Source organism: Strongylocentrotus purpuratus, unplaced genomic scaffold (assembly GCF_000002235.5).
Source record: "Strongylocentrotus purpuratus isolate Spur 01 unplaced genomic scaffold, Spur_5.0 spur5_scaffold_16, whole genome shotgun sequence".
Lineage (NCBI taxonomy): Eukaryota > Metazoa > Echinodermata > Echinoidea > Camarodonta > Strongylocentrotidae > Strongylocentrotus > Strongylocentrotus purpuratus.
Window position 1 is genome coordinate 24,929,552 of NW_022145601.1, and position 16,351 is coordinate 24,945,902.

Below are 16,351 nucleotides of genomic sequence, written 5' to 3' on the forward strand. Positions count from 1 at the left end.
TTACTTCTTTGAAACCAATGTCTAAATCATTCGTAGTAGGTCCATGTTTAAATCCAGCGTCACGCCTAAAAGGCTAATGTGTGAACAACATGCAATTCCACTGTTGTGTTAAAAACTTATTTGTTTTTAAAATCTACACTGATTTGGTAGTGGCTATTAGATGACTCACTATTATAACAACCAGGTTAAACGACGGTTAGATATTGACGTCGTATCAATTTACCCAAAGGCTACATCTAGTGCAAAAAACGACACTGCAGAAAAAATGCATTTATCAGAGGCGTTAGAAAAGTTCGAAATCCAAACATCTTTTGGAGGAGATCCAACGTCGAAAGACTTCGTATCAATGTACACCTGGTAGGTCGGTCTTGATATTTCGTCATGCCTTTCAATCATGTTTCCACCGTTAAATGACATCACTGCCCCATTACAGTTCCTGGAAAGTTCCTATTATAATTTCTGAAAACAGTCTTAAAGACAATATATATAACCATGTAGAAATAAGACTAAATAAACCGTATCAAGGTATAGCCATCATATTCTGTGTGTGTGGTGCATATCCACTTATACGTTGCAACATAGCAGGACTTCGCGGATTGGTTGGTCTTCCGCCAGGGTAGTAAGGCCTAGCTCCAGGTCGAACGCCGGGGTTAACCGGACCAGCATTTGGGTTAATCGGACCAGGACCTGGGTTCAGTGGGCCAGTGCCTGGATTCATTGGACCAACACCTGGGTTGATTGGAGCAGCTCCTGGATTGCCAGGGTTGACTGGGCTCAGAGGACCAGTTCCAGGCATGAAGGGATTATTTGGCGTATTTGGGCCAACTCCTGGATTATTTGGTCCTGGGCCGAATCCTGGCTGCATAGGTGGGATCGTAGGAGTTGGAAATGGTTCTCCATTCGCAGTCAGCGCTGGTGCTTGACATATAAAAGCAAAGGAAGCAGACAATGGCTCGTCTTGCCATGTATCTGACCAATGATGAGTACCACCCCATGCTACAGCGCCAATAGCTTCGTTAGTGGTTGCGGGTTTACCTGCTTCCCAATCTGTGTATTGTGACGTCGAACCAGTAGACCATCGCCAGCCCAACGCATTCTCTGCCTTGTAGAACCCGGTCCAAAACTTCTGACGTCTTCCCTGACCAAACACGGTCGTCAGGTAGCTGAGCATGATTCGGTTTTTACTTGGTGAGTCCAGAGCGTAGAGGGAGCCACCATACCTGTTGCAAAAGAATGTGGCTTCATTGAAGGTCATCCGGATGCGATGTGAGATTCTGAGGGGAAACAGAAAGAAAAGATGTTATTAACATGAATTCAGAGTACTTTTGTAAATTGACTATTAATTCCCAGAACATGTCTTATCTTGACAAAATATAAACCCAAAGAGCTTATCACATGAAGATATAACCAATACAAATATTAACAGTGGTGTTCGAGTGAAATACATAAAATACAATGTTTATCACCCAAACAAAACAAGAGAAGTATTATGTAAAACTACTTGTATAGCATATTTTGGAATTTGTTGCCCAAACTTCAATCACAACCTACACTCAGGAAACAAAAAACTTTTACAAGACTCACATTTCTCTCTCACACGCCTAACGATTGCCTTTCTGACTTACATTTACAATTCAACCACTTTATTTCTTCTTAAACTGCCTCACACAAAAACAGAAGTAACTCTTGTAATGTAATAAGTTCTATGCATAAAGATGACCTTTGGATCATTTTTGGAAAATGAATTAAATCAAGTTTCAAACCTACTGCGCCAAATAAGAATTTACTTACGTACTACCACATTAATGTTGTAGCAGGCTATAAATCATAAAATGTCTGAATGCGTGAAAATTTTGGCATGGTTGCTTGCTTAATCATCACAGTTTAAAAATAAACTAACTCAAGAAATTCGAACAATCTATCTTTACATAATAATGTGCAGTCCACTATTGGTGCTTGCCAAAATGAGCTTCCCGCCAAACAGAGATTCATATCGCTTCATCCATTCAAATAGTCGCTTGCCAGAGACGAAGCCATACTGATTTTTATTTATAGCGACTTGTATGCCGACTATTAATTTGGATGATTGCCTCTCATTTGAAAGCTAGCCAAAGCCCCGTTTCACTCGTAACAATTGAAATGACATAATCCATTAATTCACCATTTCAATGAAATCATTGCTTTGTAATTTAGTTTGAACACTTCAAGTTCTTTCTTCACAAAGCTTATCATGGAGGAAGAATGTCGACAAACTTTGTTACAACTTTCCTTTCCTTTCCGCCCACCACGCCACTGGAGCTCATTTCTCTAAGCCTCGTAATCATTCTTTTTGTATAACATTAATAACATTTCCTGGAAGTTGTGTCACTCTCCCAAGCAAGGTCCTGGTTTCCTTGATATCTTGAAGCCACATACGCAGACAGACCATGGATCAAATGTTTGATATCATCAAAATATTACAGATGGCCAGGTTACGTCATATTAAAGTGACTCGGGTACATTATTGAAGATTGATTTAAAAAAAACTATGTTATTTTTGTATTAAATGTTATTTATTATATTCCTTTTACTGAACTACCCCTCTAAAATGCAAAAAAAAAAATCCCGAACAAATTATCAATCCACAAATATATTTATTGTTTTATTTAAAGGAGTTACTGTGCAGCACCCTCTAAATGTAAATTCTCCTGCAACCAATTTTGAATTTTCCCAACCGTTTTTTTCACGAAAATAAGACATAAGACAGGCTTTTTAAAATCTATAAACACTTAAATACCTGGAATGGGATACGAATCAAATTCGTTGCTTTGTAACAATTTACATTCATCCAAAATGTAATTAAATTGTAATAATATAGTTGGGAGAATTAAGTATTCAATCAGACCAGTTTTTCCCAATTGTTATCATTTGATAATGATCTGTTTTCACTCAAACTTTCAGATTATCTTTAATTGTACATCTAGCAGTGAGGTCACTTTTTCTCTCATCTGAACAATGTTACCAAGTTCCTTTGAAAAAGAAACAGACCTTGCTATATATATGCATTTAGCTGCCAAGAGGAGTCTCAAAGAATAAATTTTTAAAGCAGTTTTTCTTGTTTTTTTCCTTTTTTGAAACAAGGTCATTTTCTACTCGCTGACTCAAAAAGTAATTTGATATATCATATTGTGCCCTCTCGTGCATATCTCCTGTCTAATGCGCAAATCTCCTTCCACATCTTCTTCCTAACCCCACATGCAGCTCATCCTATTGTTATTATTTTCTGTACCCCCAATCTCTCACTTCTTTTTTGGCATTGTCTAAGTTTTGTATTGTGACCGTGTTATAGGACTCTTGTCCCGCTTTCGTCTCTGTTGGCATCTCCTTTTTTCTATTTCCAGTTCCTTTTTTGTAGTTACGAATTCGTTAATTTGATTACTCATTATTGCTAATTATTATTCGAGGGGTCCACAATAGTACAAACATTGCTTTTTAGTGGACTTCTCTGTTTCCAATATGTGTCCCTTAATTTGTGTAAATGATTATAATTGATATGTAATGGTTTTGTTTCAAACATAAATAAAATTGGTAATAGAAATTGAAACAATCACAATAAATATTTCCCATTAGGCCGTGCTTGCCAATTGCTACTAAAATGTTACCAGTGACGTAATTTTTTAAGTATATAAAGAGAACATAGCAAAACTAGGAATAGGGAAATGTGATAGTGCACGACATAATGACAGTCCTGCAAAGTACATGATAGAGAGAGAAAGTGTGTGTGGGGTGCGTGTGTGTGTGCGTGTGGCGTGAGTGTACGCGCGCGCGAGTGTGACGTGAGTGTGTTCTTCAGAAAGTGAGAGAGAGGCAGGCAGGGAGAGAGAGAGAGGGAGAGTGAGAGAGAAAGAGAGGGAGAGAGGGAGAAAGAAAGAGAGAGAGTAAAAGGTGAAATATTGAAGTTGCACTTGACATGTATTGAAATAAATATTTTATGAAACAACACATTTTATATAAGTGGCAGAAACGAAAGGTTCAAACTACTTTGAAATCATGCTGGCATTATATAATTTGTTATAAGTATATTTCCTGTGTTCGACACTACATGAGGGGTGTGTGTGGGGGGGGAGGGTGTGTGTGGGGGAAGTGTGTGTGGGAGGGGGTGTGTGGGAGGGGGTGCAGGGCGCCCTTTCCCTTCCACTAATAATATACCCCGATATGAATGTTACAGTAGTAGTTCTAGTAAAAGTAAAACCTGGATATTGATCAGAAGTGATCAGGTGGAAGGACTGAGATATAATATAAAGGGCTAAACACGAGGAATAAATTAATGTCACATTCATCATATCACAAGGCGACACCCGTAGAATTGCAAAAGATATTTCCTACACCAAAATCTAAGGGTGATTAAACAGTTCTCCCGTCTCTTTCCCTTCGTTTTGTTTCTGATTCATACATCTAACCCGTTACACCCATGTAGTAGGATCACAGCCTTTAATTATTTAAGGCCGCTATGTGAAACATTCAACAGCCTAGTGCATTCCGGAATAAAGTAACATTCATCATATATGAACTCTATGTTACCCATACATGTATAATCGCAAATGTTTACGACTCTTACTGAAAGAAATTTCGTCAGTGGACTCGTAGAAGTTTGGTCCTCTGTATGAAATTCAACTTAGGGGTAGGACCTTGGGAAGAAGATTGCAAGACTTATCTCAGAACCGCCTTAGTTAAATTGCTGTGTTTCCTTTGCATTTCATTCACCATTTTAGACGAATGTCCCTCGTATAGTTCCTTGTAGCAAGCTAGCAATTTCTTGCCAAAATAGAAGACCATCTCATGAGATTTAACTTGAACATTGCTGAATAAGATAATTACATGGCCATTTTTTTTTTATATATTTCTAAAGAAATATCATAGTGAACTATTAGTATGGTTTAATTTATAAAGAATCAAAGGCAAAATAATCAAGCTGTTAATAGAATATGCCTGAATAGATCTGCCTTTCCTGTAAAGCATTCGATAAAAATAATGCAAAAATATATACATTAACATTATGTTTTCTAATATTGTGAATTCATTTCTCCCTCCCTTTATTTCAAAAGATCCTCACCCAAATCAAACATTCATTGATTAATGAATTCATTTATTTACTCATTTAATATTGTATGTATTAATTCATCATTTTATTTATATAATCAGGCTTATCATAAATGGTAAGTACATTCATTTTGATTTACGACTGTACAGGTACAAGCAAAAGTAAAATCCAACTCCTTTAAAACTTAGCCAATGTAAACATGTCATAAAGTAATATGACTCATCATAGAGCAGCAGGTATCATGATGGCTTTCTCCACACTCTGTTTCAATTAGTCCTCGCAACAGGTGTGCGCGAGAGAGTTCAAGTATTCGTTTTTGTTTTCGCATAATTATGACCTCCTTCCTAAATATCCCCTCTACCCTGGGCAAAGGGGCCTCGGACCATGAAAGAGGAATGATACCTCTTTTCTGCCTCATTTTCTCTCCCTCCCTCTATGTAGTCTCTCTCTCCTTTCGTCCCTTTTATTGTATCTCTCTTTTTCGTCTACATTCTTACTCTCTCTCTCTCTCTCTCTCTCTCTCTTTCTTTCAATTACATTTAAAATACACACACACACACACACGCGCGCGCGCACATACACGCACACTTAGTTTCTTTAATGGTATCTCTCATTTTCGACTCATCTTTCTCTCTCTTTCTTTCTTTCACATTCAAATACACACACACACACACATACACGCACACTTAGTTTCTCTAATGGTACATGTATCTCTCATTTTCGACTCATCTATCTCTCTCTTTCTTTCATTCACATTCTAACACACACACACATACACGCACACTTAGTTTCTTTCATGGTATTTTTCATTTTCGACTCATTTCTCTTTCTTGCTCACTTTTGCCGTCTCATCCTTCACTGTCAAGAAAGAAAGAAATGAAAGAATGATGGAGCGTCGTTTAAAGGTACTTCGTGGGCTATATCTTTAAATCATTCCGAAGCAATGCGAAATGAAGAAGAAAAAAATATTGGACAGTTTTTCCTTCTAATGTTTTCATTCCAGACCTATACTCCAAATAAAATGAATGAAATGCAATAATTCTTTAATAGTGGTCTAATCAAAATCACTAAAAACATGGGCGTTTTCAAATGCGACCCCATTAGTAATAGTAAATACCAATTAAACAAGGGAAAACTACCCCTGCATCTATCACTCTCTTTTTCTATATACATCTACCTGACCTCTCCTTTCTTTCTCTCGCTCTCTTTCTCTTTCTCTTCTTTCTCGACATTTCCAGCTGCACCTTTCTACCCAATCCAATGTACTCCTTTCCCCTCTCACACACGCTCACCCACATACACACACGCACAAACCCATATACTGTCACTCTGTCCGTTCCCTCATATCAGGGGGTTTGATTAGCGGAAATTCGAGGGGAAATGCTTGCAGGTACACTAACTATGCTTGACATGTATGAGAGATATAGGACAACGATCCAACGAAAGCCCAGTTGTAAATCTGATTGGAAACCCCGTTTAGCCAGGGTTACATTATCCTGCATGAATACATATCCTTATATATTTTATATATATATATATATATATATATATATATATATATATATATACACATATAGATATATTTATATGCAAACACATACTTTTTTTTTTTACTGTATATCACAGAGTCAAATATGGCTAGAAAGCGACCAAAGTGACCTTCAAACGAAGTCACAATACATAGTTGACCATCGTGTTAAAGGTACTATGTCCCATTTGCAGGCCCAAAAAATGAAAAAGTTAAATTCCAACTGCATTTGAAAGATAATACTAATTTAGAACTTCCCTAAAGAGGTGGGGCTTGAAAATGTCTTCAATTTGGAAAATAACGACTATTAGTTGTCAAATCGATTTTAGGGCTATAGAGCCCAAAAGCAATAGTCTTGATTTTCAGACAATTGTACCAAATAGTCATACGTTTTATGCTGCGCAAAGATTCAATCAGTTTAATCTTGGCCATCACAAGAAGTGGGTTATTGATGTAGACAAATGCTCATGTACCCTTTACAACTCTTTTTATGTATGTTATTACCAAAGATGAAAAAAAGCCAGTCAGTCACTCAATAGTGTCTGACAGTGAAGTCTAGCAAGTAAACGGGTTTCCTTGCATAATTTGAATATGAGGACACTGCTAACGTTTAAATTTCACAGATAGGACATTATATGACATATTCATAATTCCTAAACAGTTCTACAGAATTTGAGGTTGGCTGCAAAAGGGACATAGTACCTTTAAAGTAATTATCATATTCAATGTGACTTATTGTAAACTAAATTAGGTTAGGACGTCTCCATTAGGCATTTTAAGATGGTTGCTATGTTCCTTTTCATATAGTGTATTGTAGAGATATTTTTCATAAACATATACTTCTTTCACAACCAGTACCCAACTTTATCTTCAAACCCCAAAGATAACATCTGAAAAGTGTTTATCAAGTTTACTCGTACAGTGTTTTAATTTGACTTGAGCTTGTGCCAAATTCCGGTCCAAGCTAATAACGGATCGTTTATGTCTTTAAGAATTAAGAAGAACCTCACTGTAAGAATCTTCGTCTCAGGAAATATTAAAGCAATTACTCTTGGCTAAAGGCATGTACAGGGGCCACTCGGGTAAGATTGCTCGTATGTGTCTGATATTAAGAACGTTTTCTTCATTCCTTATTTACGTATAATTATGTCAACATTTCTTTGCACTCTATTTGTTGGATGTTTTATGAATGTACTTTTTGAATGACTTTTTAAAACCATTGTATTTTGTGCAGTGCCCTTGTGTTATCACGTATGTAAATTGCACTCAATTCAGCCGCTATGATGCCATGTACAATGTTTTTTTTTTATTATACCACAATAAATAAATAAATAAATAATACCAATTTAAATATGCATCCACGGTAATCACAGTGCCCTTTATAAATACGTTTAATGTTCATTAAAATCATCCTCAGGAAATACATATGTAAAAATAAAGATTACAAAGTAGCCCTCCACAACATCATGAACATGTTTAATAAGTCAACACCTGATATTAAGCTGTTCCATTTAATTGAATGAAAGTTGTCATGATTATATTATCAAGTCACTATTATGGTATTAAGTCAATGCACTAACATAAATATATAACCTAAAAAAGTTTAATTTCATTTAATTTTTCATTTTATTTATTTTTCGGCTCTGATTTTATAATAAAATCAGTATACATCAAAACATACATGAAGAAATGTGAACTTTTCAACAGAATTGACCAGGGCTCCAAGATTAGCGAAGCTTGATGCCTTGTGAGCCCTAACAATTAGGTACATGTGCAAGCATAAATTAGGGAGTGGTGATGCAAAAGTACAGCAAAGAGAAGAGAAGAATAATAGGCAAAGACTGAATACTGTGTGCGAAATTCGGCAAGACATGAGAGGTAAATTTCAAATTGATTTTGATAAGTGAGGATGTGTAGGATAATCTTGGATATTACAGATTCTAAGCCACTACTTGGAATTGTTTCAACTATATGACGATTCTCTGTAAATATGTGCTAATCTGAAGAACCTAATAAAATTCAAGGGCATATTCGATAATATTACAGAGACCAATGGAATGGGGCACAACTAAAGGAATGTTTAAAATCAACCAAACGATGCAATTCTAGCATATGATTACGTAACTGGCGCTCCTCATTTGTATATGTTTCTGTTGTATGCCTTTTCACTTAAATAAGAAACGATTTGAGTTTTCCAATCAGATATTATTTTAATAGTAATTTGATAGCAATAACATTTATATCTATGACCACTCATTTAACACTGGATTTGAACACATCAAGAACATAATGTATCTATGAACCCTCGGCTAGCACGATCATAAAAAGACATTTTCAAGCAATCAACTTTATCAGGGTTTATGGCCATTTCAATACCATATTATATTAGCTATAGAGATCACGTTCGGATTACGCAGTGGACCATTATTATGTTGGCGCATTTCAGAAGGTAGTAACGCATAAGGCTATAAGGAAATTGCCATAGGTTAATTCTAGAAAGACTTTGCAATCGTGTTGGCTACAATCACATACGAGAACTACACAGAGGAAGATTTAAAAAACAACATTATTTATAATTCTACACGTTTCCACTCCAGTGGATCAATTCGCATAAAAAAACGACAATTATTGCCCTCGCTTTCGCTAAAGTGCTCAAAGGCAATGAATCATTTTCTACCACGTGCCCTTTGTATACACTGAAGTTGAGAGTGACAGATGTATAAAGGACATTTAATGCTGTGTCTGATACTCGAACCGCGAACCTGTCGACGCCAAACATGGCTTGCACTGCCCTTTTAAACCACGTGTAAACCCCGTCCCGTTACTACCGTGCTCATCTATCATTAAGCAAAGCCTTCCTTACCTAAATATACCATAAAGAATTTCCTGTGAATTAGTTCTGGGACATTGTCTAAAAAGAAACTGATTTATCTAGAGACTGGGACGGGGAAGTGTGGTATTACGAAATGAATTTCTCCATAAATAGAAAAATGTTATACCTAATAACCTAAATGACAGATGTATTTGGATTCGCAAGGTTATGTCACATTCGCAACACCCCTCCTCATTTTGTTGTCCTTTATTTCTCTCTCACTTTTGATCCTCGAATTAATGTTGTCGAAAATTACCTTGAAATGCGGATAAATAAGATTTAACCAATGGGTGATGTCACTTTGGGCCCAATGCAAACTGTGTTCAATTAAAAGGGTGGGAGGGGAGAGAATATTCAATATATTTCTCTGTCCCGACATGGCTTACCTAACAGAGCTCTGAATTAAATGGACAACGTTGTCCAAAGCAAGGACAAAAGTTTAATAACTGACTCCCCTGGTATGGTATATTGGAATCCATACCTATTTGTTTATACATGTATATTGTACATGTACTCCACTAATAAATATCTTCCCGAATATCCTCATAATATATTGAGAGGAATAATACCTATCATTTAAAATTATTCTATTAAATAGAAATACCCCTTCACTAAGAAAAGTACTCATCCAGTTAAACATCTCTCCAGATAGATGGATCTTATCTTGAGCTTGATGACCAAAATAATTTGTCTAATTCCACCCATAAATTCAATAATGTTCTATTCATACATATATCAAAATTTGTAGATATACTCACATTCTTATTTGATATTTTATTGGATGATTGTATCTATTTACTTCCTCTCGTGTGCTTTAACATCACTATTAGCAAAGAATGTTGCTGTAGATGTTTCTCCCGAAGGCAGTTTTCATTAAATTAAAACATAAAACATTTTTAATTTCTTAAATATCCATCATGATGTATCGGGTGACCAACATGAGATCATGAAGGGATGTAGGGGAATGTACGGTAACGCCAATCTGACTCCTGCTTAACCCGCCCGATTAGCCCTTCCATGCTTTGGATTTGATGTATCAAGGGCGCCGCCAAGGGGATGCCCTTGTGGACAAATTTGTAATATTTGATTTTTAGACCCTTGCCACATAGTATGGAATTTCGAGAATCCAGGCGCGTAGCCAAGGGGGCGGTGGGGGCGGTCGCCCCCTCCCCCCCAAAAAAAAAAACGCCGGCCCCCCAAAAAAAGAGAGAGAAAGAGAAGAAAAAAGTAAGAGGACGTAGGAAGAAAAAGGGAAAAGGAGTCGAGAACGGTACAACGAATCGTCTTCTTTCTCTAATAATTTAATGAAACGTGAAAGCTTCCGCGCTTCGCGCGGAAAGGGGGAAACTGAGTTCGAATTAAGGATTAGGAGTCGGGAAAGGTACAACGAATCTTCTTCTTTGTCTCCTCCTGCGTGAAGCGCAGGAGGAGGGAGGGGGGGCTGAATTCAGACAAGGATCAAGAGTCGAGAAAGGTACAACGAATTCCCCCCCCCCCTCCCTGCACCCACCCCCTAGGGAGCGCGCTGCGCGCGGTCTTTAAGTGATTCGCACGCTTTGCGTGCTCATTACCGCCCCCCCCTTAAAATAAAATCCTGGCTACGCGCTTGCGAGAATCTACTTGTCTTTGCTTCATGGCAAATTACAGTTGTGTTTTTCTGACATGTTAAAACATTTTCGCTGACATCCCAATTCTAAAATGTTCTAGCGATCAACGCCCCCTGTCAACAGACACAAAGCGTATGGTACGCCTCTTGTGCATGCATGGTCGAGCCTCCCAGACGGTTTTGGGGGCATTAAACAGATCAATATGATCCGATTAATCTCGCTTAGGCTTTCTAATGTACACCCTTGGAAAGAGGCACTAGTTATGGTCCAGGGGATTGAAGGGATGCGTTGGTTGACGCTCGAAACTTCATGAGCCATTGAAAACTTGAGGTTTAAGGTTACACCGAGATAAACATGTATGACTCAAGACTACGCATACTCCAAGGTCCTTAACCTTTTAGTGCCCTTGATGTGATATAATATGAAACAAGAAAGTGAAGAGGTCTTACACAAAACCTGCTCTCTTTTATAAATGCGTACCAGCTGCTAACATTTGCCGTTGTATATTATTATGTAAAGCCTTTAAGAAAAGCTTAACATTCAAGTTCTCTTTTGACGCATCATTTTGTTTGCATTGTGTTGCCTTTGTTTCCTGTCTTTGTCCTGTCATTATTTTGTCAGTTTTACGACCTTGCAGAGATCACGGATAAAAAACTATGGAGAGAGACAAAGAGGCACCTCAATAAGCCATAATGTGAAGAACATACAGCAAACTTTACTTGATTTTGTTTAATTTCTTCTATATTTGACATTTTAATGATATTTTCCAGATCAAAGGGGATTTAAAGTCATTTTCATTTCATAATTATTATTTTAAAGAGAGAGAGAGACAGAGAGAGAGAGAGAGAGAGAGAGAGAATGCCAAATTGTGAGGAATTTCTCTACTTTTCTACCGACCATCGGCCGTTCACTGCTCGTTGACGCAAGACTGCGCAAGCGATTAACGCGGTCTCGAGAGCGAAAATATAAACGCGAAATGAACAGTATTCTTGGAACTACTGGCGTAGGCACGAATTTCCTTCATAAGATTGATTAGTGCATTAGTGATAACGCATTCAAAAGTACTGTTTTGATTGTTAAATTACTGTGTTCAACGTGCATAACAGTTGCTCTTATAACCTTTTCTACAAAGTCATAGAAAAGGAAAGAAATTAGAAATCCTGGTTATCATTGCAGGAAAGACACGTACAAATTAAGCTTATGTTTTCTTTATGAAAAAATGAATGTATCAAGTTCTCTATCAGAATATCGAGGTAAGTACAACATGAGGGCTATGAATACATATGCATGTCCTGTCATAAAAAAAGAAGAGAAAAAAGAAGAACAAAACCAAAATGGCGTCAATCAATGAGATAATAAACTTAATATCAACGATGAGTGTTGATCAGATGTTTCATGAATATTGGGTATATAGGGCAGGAAATGTGGAGCGGAATTGTTCGAATTATCTGCATCCGTTTGAAGAATCTGACAACTTAAGATCATTCTGCATGCCACTTAAAATTTAAGTGACTTTAATTTGCGCATGTGTTAAGTACAGCTTCAAAAAGGTGCGTTAAGAGTCATCAATTACCTTGGAATGCAGACCCGCATGCTATATCGAGGGAATTTCAATTTTACTAGTCATATTATATCGTTACAAGCTCTAGCTCAATGTACCTTAAATAGCATTGTAATATCATTAAGTATGAAACACACCCAATAATGCGCTTATCAGTAGGTTTCTTGTACGTTTATGTCACAGGAATATTGCTCAACTCATCCGAGAGAAAAAACAGTGTCCTTATACAAGAGGGCGACGAATGTAAAAGATCCGGCACATTTTAACAAATTTTAACAAAAAGTTTATCGACACAGAGTTCTATGCACCGACATAACAGTAAAAGCATCGACAAAAGTAAGAGGGATATCAATTGTTAGGGAGAGTAATTGCCCCAATTCTATGGATAAAGATAAGGTACGAACATTATCCGTCATGCTCATGGCTCTACCGTATAGTATTATTACTTGTCTTTCTTTAGATTGTTTTAAATTTTCATTTTTTCCCTTTCTCTTTCAGCTTTCCAGTCTGGCATTTGCACGTTTCTCGGCTTATCCCACTAATTCTCCACCAAGTCGAGTAATTATAGAACCGTTTCCACGAACACAACTTCTCATCAGTCAATGCGATCTGTTTTAGGCTGCGAACCCCGACAGGGAGGAGTGTCTATGAGATGAGAGACGGGTAACAATCTTAGAAGAAGTCATCTTCAAGCTAATCGTTACCTTCTTATGAAAGGGAAGGGTTGATCTTCTTCTAGGCGGGTACCTTGTAGTCTCGTACCCTTCCCGATTCCTGGTAAAGTCCTTCAATCTTCATGCAAAGATAAACTTGATTTCTTTACTACTCAAACCGTAGCGCCGGATCACCAGGCGGATTGGGCGGCAATATAATATATTATCTCTAAAAATCACTCGTGCCACTGTCCTGACAGACACTTTCCTTCCTCCTTTCAGATATCTTTGATGGTTGGCTTGTCATCATATAATATCATGATAAAAATAGATATAAAATATACCATGGTCAGCAATATTTATTTTAAAATAGATGTGAATAAACTGTAGAGATAATTTGTTTAATGTCGATTAATAAAAAAAAAACCTTGGAATTAGTAAACAAATATTGTTTAACAACCCCCCCCCCCCCCCCCCCCCTGTTTACAAGCGTTGAAGGTATTACGATTCCAACCATCTTTAATTCAACCCCTACGAATTTTATGTGCTTACATCGTGTGTAGTCAACTTTTTCTTTTTTAAAGACATTTAACTGGTTTATCAACACTTTTTATCAGTTTTGTTATCCTTAATTTTTTTTAACTGTATACTTACTTTTTGTTTAATATTTTGCTTTAACGTTTGAGTGGAAAGAAATTTGACTGAATCGAATTCAATAACAAATGAAGAGTACTTAAGGCCTACACTAGTTTATTATATGCCTCTCTTTCTTTTCCTTTTTTCCCGTCTCATTCCGTTTTTCCTCTTCCTACTTATTTCCATTTTGAAAGTCTTAATTACATATTGTAGTTAAGGGGAGAACGGGAAAATGATAACTTAAAGTCGAATGAGGAAAGATTTGATCTGGTAGGCATATAAAGCACCCATACAGAATCACTTCTATTACATAGATTTTATAAATATATACATGTATACAGAAGGATATCTTTTATCACTATAATTTTGGCATCTTTAAAGCATTCTTATGTATCGAAGTTCTAGAAGATTGTATGCTTTGTTTTGCTTGTTTGTTCTTTTTGTTGTGGTTTGCAGTACGGTCGTAGTTATGAGACATTTTTCACTGTCTGTTTTTAGCAAGCACATTCATATTCAGCTCAGACAACCTTGAAGCCGATAAAACTAGTGAGAAAATACATTAACAAATCTGCGATTGTCATGTTCAGTCTTGTAATAATTTTGCTTTAAAAGGATAGATTAAGACTATGAAACCTATCCATGTATACTAAAGTTTACTAACACAATCACAAAGACTTTCGAAAAACAATCTGAAGGGCGATTTCAATACTCTTTGTATTGCCTAGATAGAAATCACATATGTAAATATATAATCATCGATGTCATGTTCGCAAATTCGATAGGGTAAAAGCAAGTGAAATAGCCTTATAGGATGATTTCTTAAGATCTGTGCGATTGTGTTTCTGTCTTTCACGATTATATCATGATAATAAAAGATTGAAAGAAAGACAGCAATGAGTTACTGATGTCTATGAACTTTTTTATAATTTCATGTACGAGTCTTGTGCAAGAGGATTCATTTCAAATGTCGTTGTAAATGAAGCCACTATTCCGAGCTAACATGAACCAGAAAGCCAATTGAACAGTCGCATTTGTCAACACTTGTGAAGAATCTGTATCCTTTTCAGTTAACACCAAAACATAGAACATTTTCGGAGGTGAAATCTTGTTTTCATCGTGTGTTACAAACGATGCACGTGTTCATTTTTAGCGACTCATCAGCGAATGAGTGACACCCCGTTGTGTAAATTTCCTTTAATTGATCCGCTACTCCACTCCTGCCGTGCAGGTTAATATCAAGTTTCCTACAGGTGTCCTTTATGCAAGATAGAGCATCAGTCGTCTAACCTGTAATTGCTAACGACAGCTCCTACTGCTAACAGCTAGGCTTTGATACTCCTCATTCCCGCATGATTTTGCACATTTTTAAGAAAACCTGTAACTCATTAATGACAATGATTTCGCATGTTTAATACTTTGATATACTTTTATATATTATCATTATCTATTTCCATCTTTCAAAATCATGTCTTCAGATTTTGTACTTAGGCCTATATTTTTATGCCGAACAAATAGAATAACTAGTAATGAAAACTATAGCTTTGACATCTAGTATATTTGCAATGTCTAAATACACTGTAGATCAAGTGTAGATCATGCAAACCTATTCTTAAAATTCAATGAGAAGCAAATCAGAATTATCAAGAGATAGGTAGGGGAGAAATATCAACATTTAAAATCTTACCCAATACATGCTCTGCCGAATTGGAACCAGCCGGAAATCATCACCCTATCTGCTGGTGGGCATATAGCGAGCGCTGCCGGTAGGGCAAGCAAGCAGACGCCCGCTGCAAACAAACATCCAGATAATTGCATCTTCCACCTTCTGTATCCGACCAAATCTAAAATGAAAATGCAGCAAGAAGTTTTCTGATATCAATTTTACCGCTTACCGAATGATTGCGAGAGCATCGGACGATAGATTTAGTCGATAGAAAGTGGCGGCACACGCGAATCTGTAACTCGGTCCACGAACACTAATTGATCAGACGAGCACAATTTGTTGAGATTAATCTACGAGAAGCGCGCGGGAAACTATTCATCTCTATCGTGATTGGTTAAGAGTTAGAACATACTAGTCTTGTTACAGCAGACTTTCTGTTTGTTATCAAGTTACAATTGCACATGGCTTTAGCAGTTAAAAAAAGAGCTATCGGCCAACAATATAATTCATGATGATTAAAAACAGAGAGATTAAATTATATTACATTGTTGTGTTATTTTTGTTATTTTCAGTTATTTATTATTTATGATATGATATGTTTATGTATAGTTATATTTTATACAAATGTGAGTCGTACGACGATTTGTATGCCTTCCTTTTATTTGTGCATGACAATAAAGAGATTCAATTCAATTCAATTCAAGAAAGGCTTTGCCGTTTCAGCCAATATAGTTGTTTTCAAACTCAAACA

At 36.7% G+C, this 16,351-nt stretch overlaps 1 protein-coding gene across 1 annotated transcript; it reads right to left on the reverse strand.

Annotated features, from left to right (window-relative positions):
* Positions 1-520: 520 nt before the first annotated feature.
* Positions 521-15,896, reverse strand: LOC115924723 (DNA-directed RNA polymerase II subunit 1-like). The gene is made up of 2 exons (XM_030987494.1): positions 15,622-15,896; positions 521-1,274 (listed from the first exon to the last, which is right to left on the reverse strand). Exons 1-2 carry the CDS (start codon positions 15,750-15,752, stop codon positions 521-523), a joined length of 885 nt encoding a protein of 294 aa, XP_030843354.1. The 5' UTR covers positions 15,753-15,896.
* Positions 15,897-16,351: the final 455 nt, after the last annotated feature.

What these genes read in the sequence shown, in the direction of transcription:
- LOC115924723 (XM_030987494.1), bottom strand. Translation starts at nt 15,752, where the DNA reads ATGCAATTATCTGGATGTTTGTTTGCAGCGGGCGTCTGCTTGCTTGCC. An exon ending in TTCGGCAGAGCATGTATTGG is followed by an intron (nt 1,275 to 15,621) that starts GTAAGATTTTAA and finishes GTTTCCCCTCAG; the next exon opens with AATCTCACATCGCATCCGGA.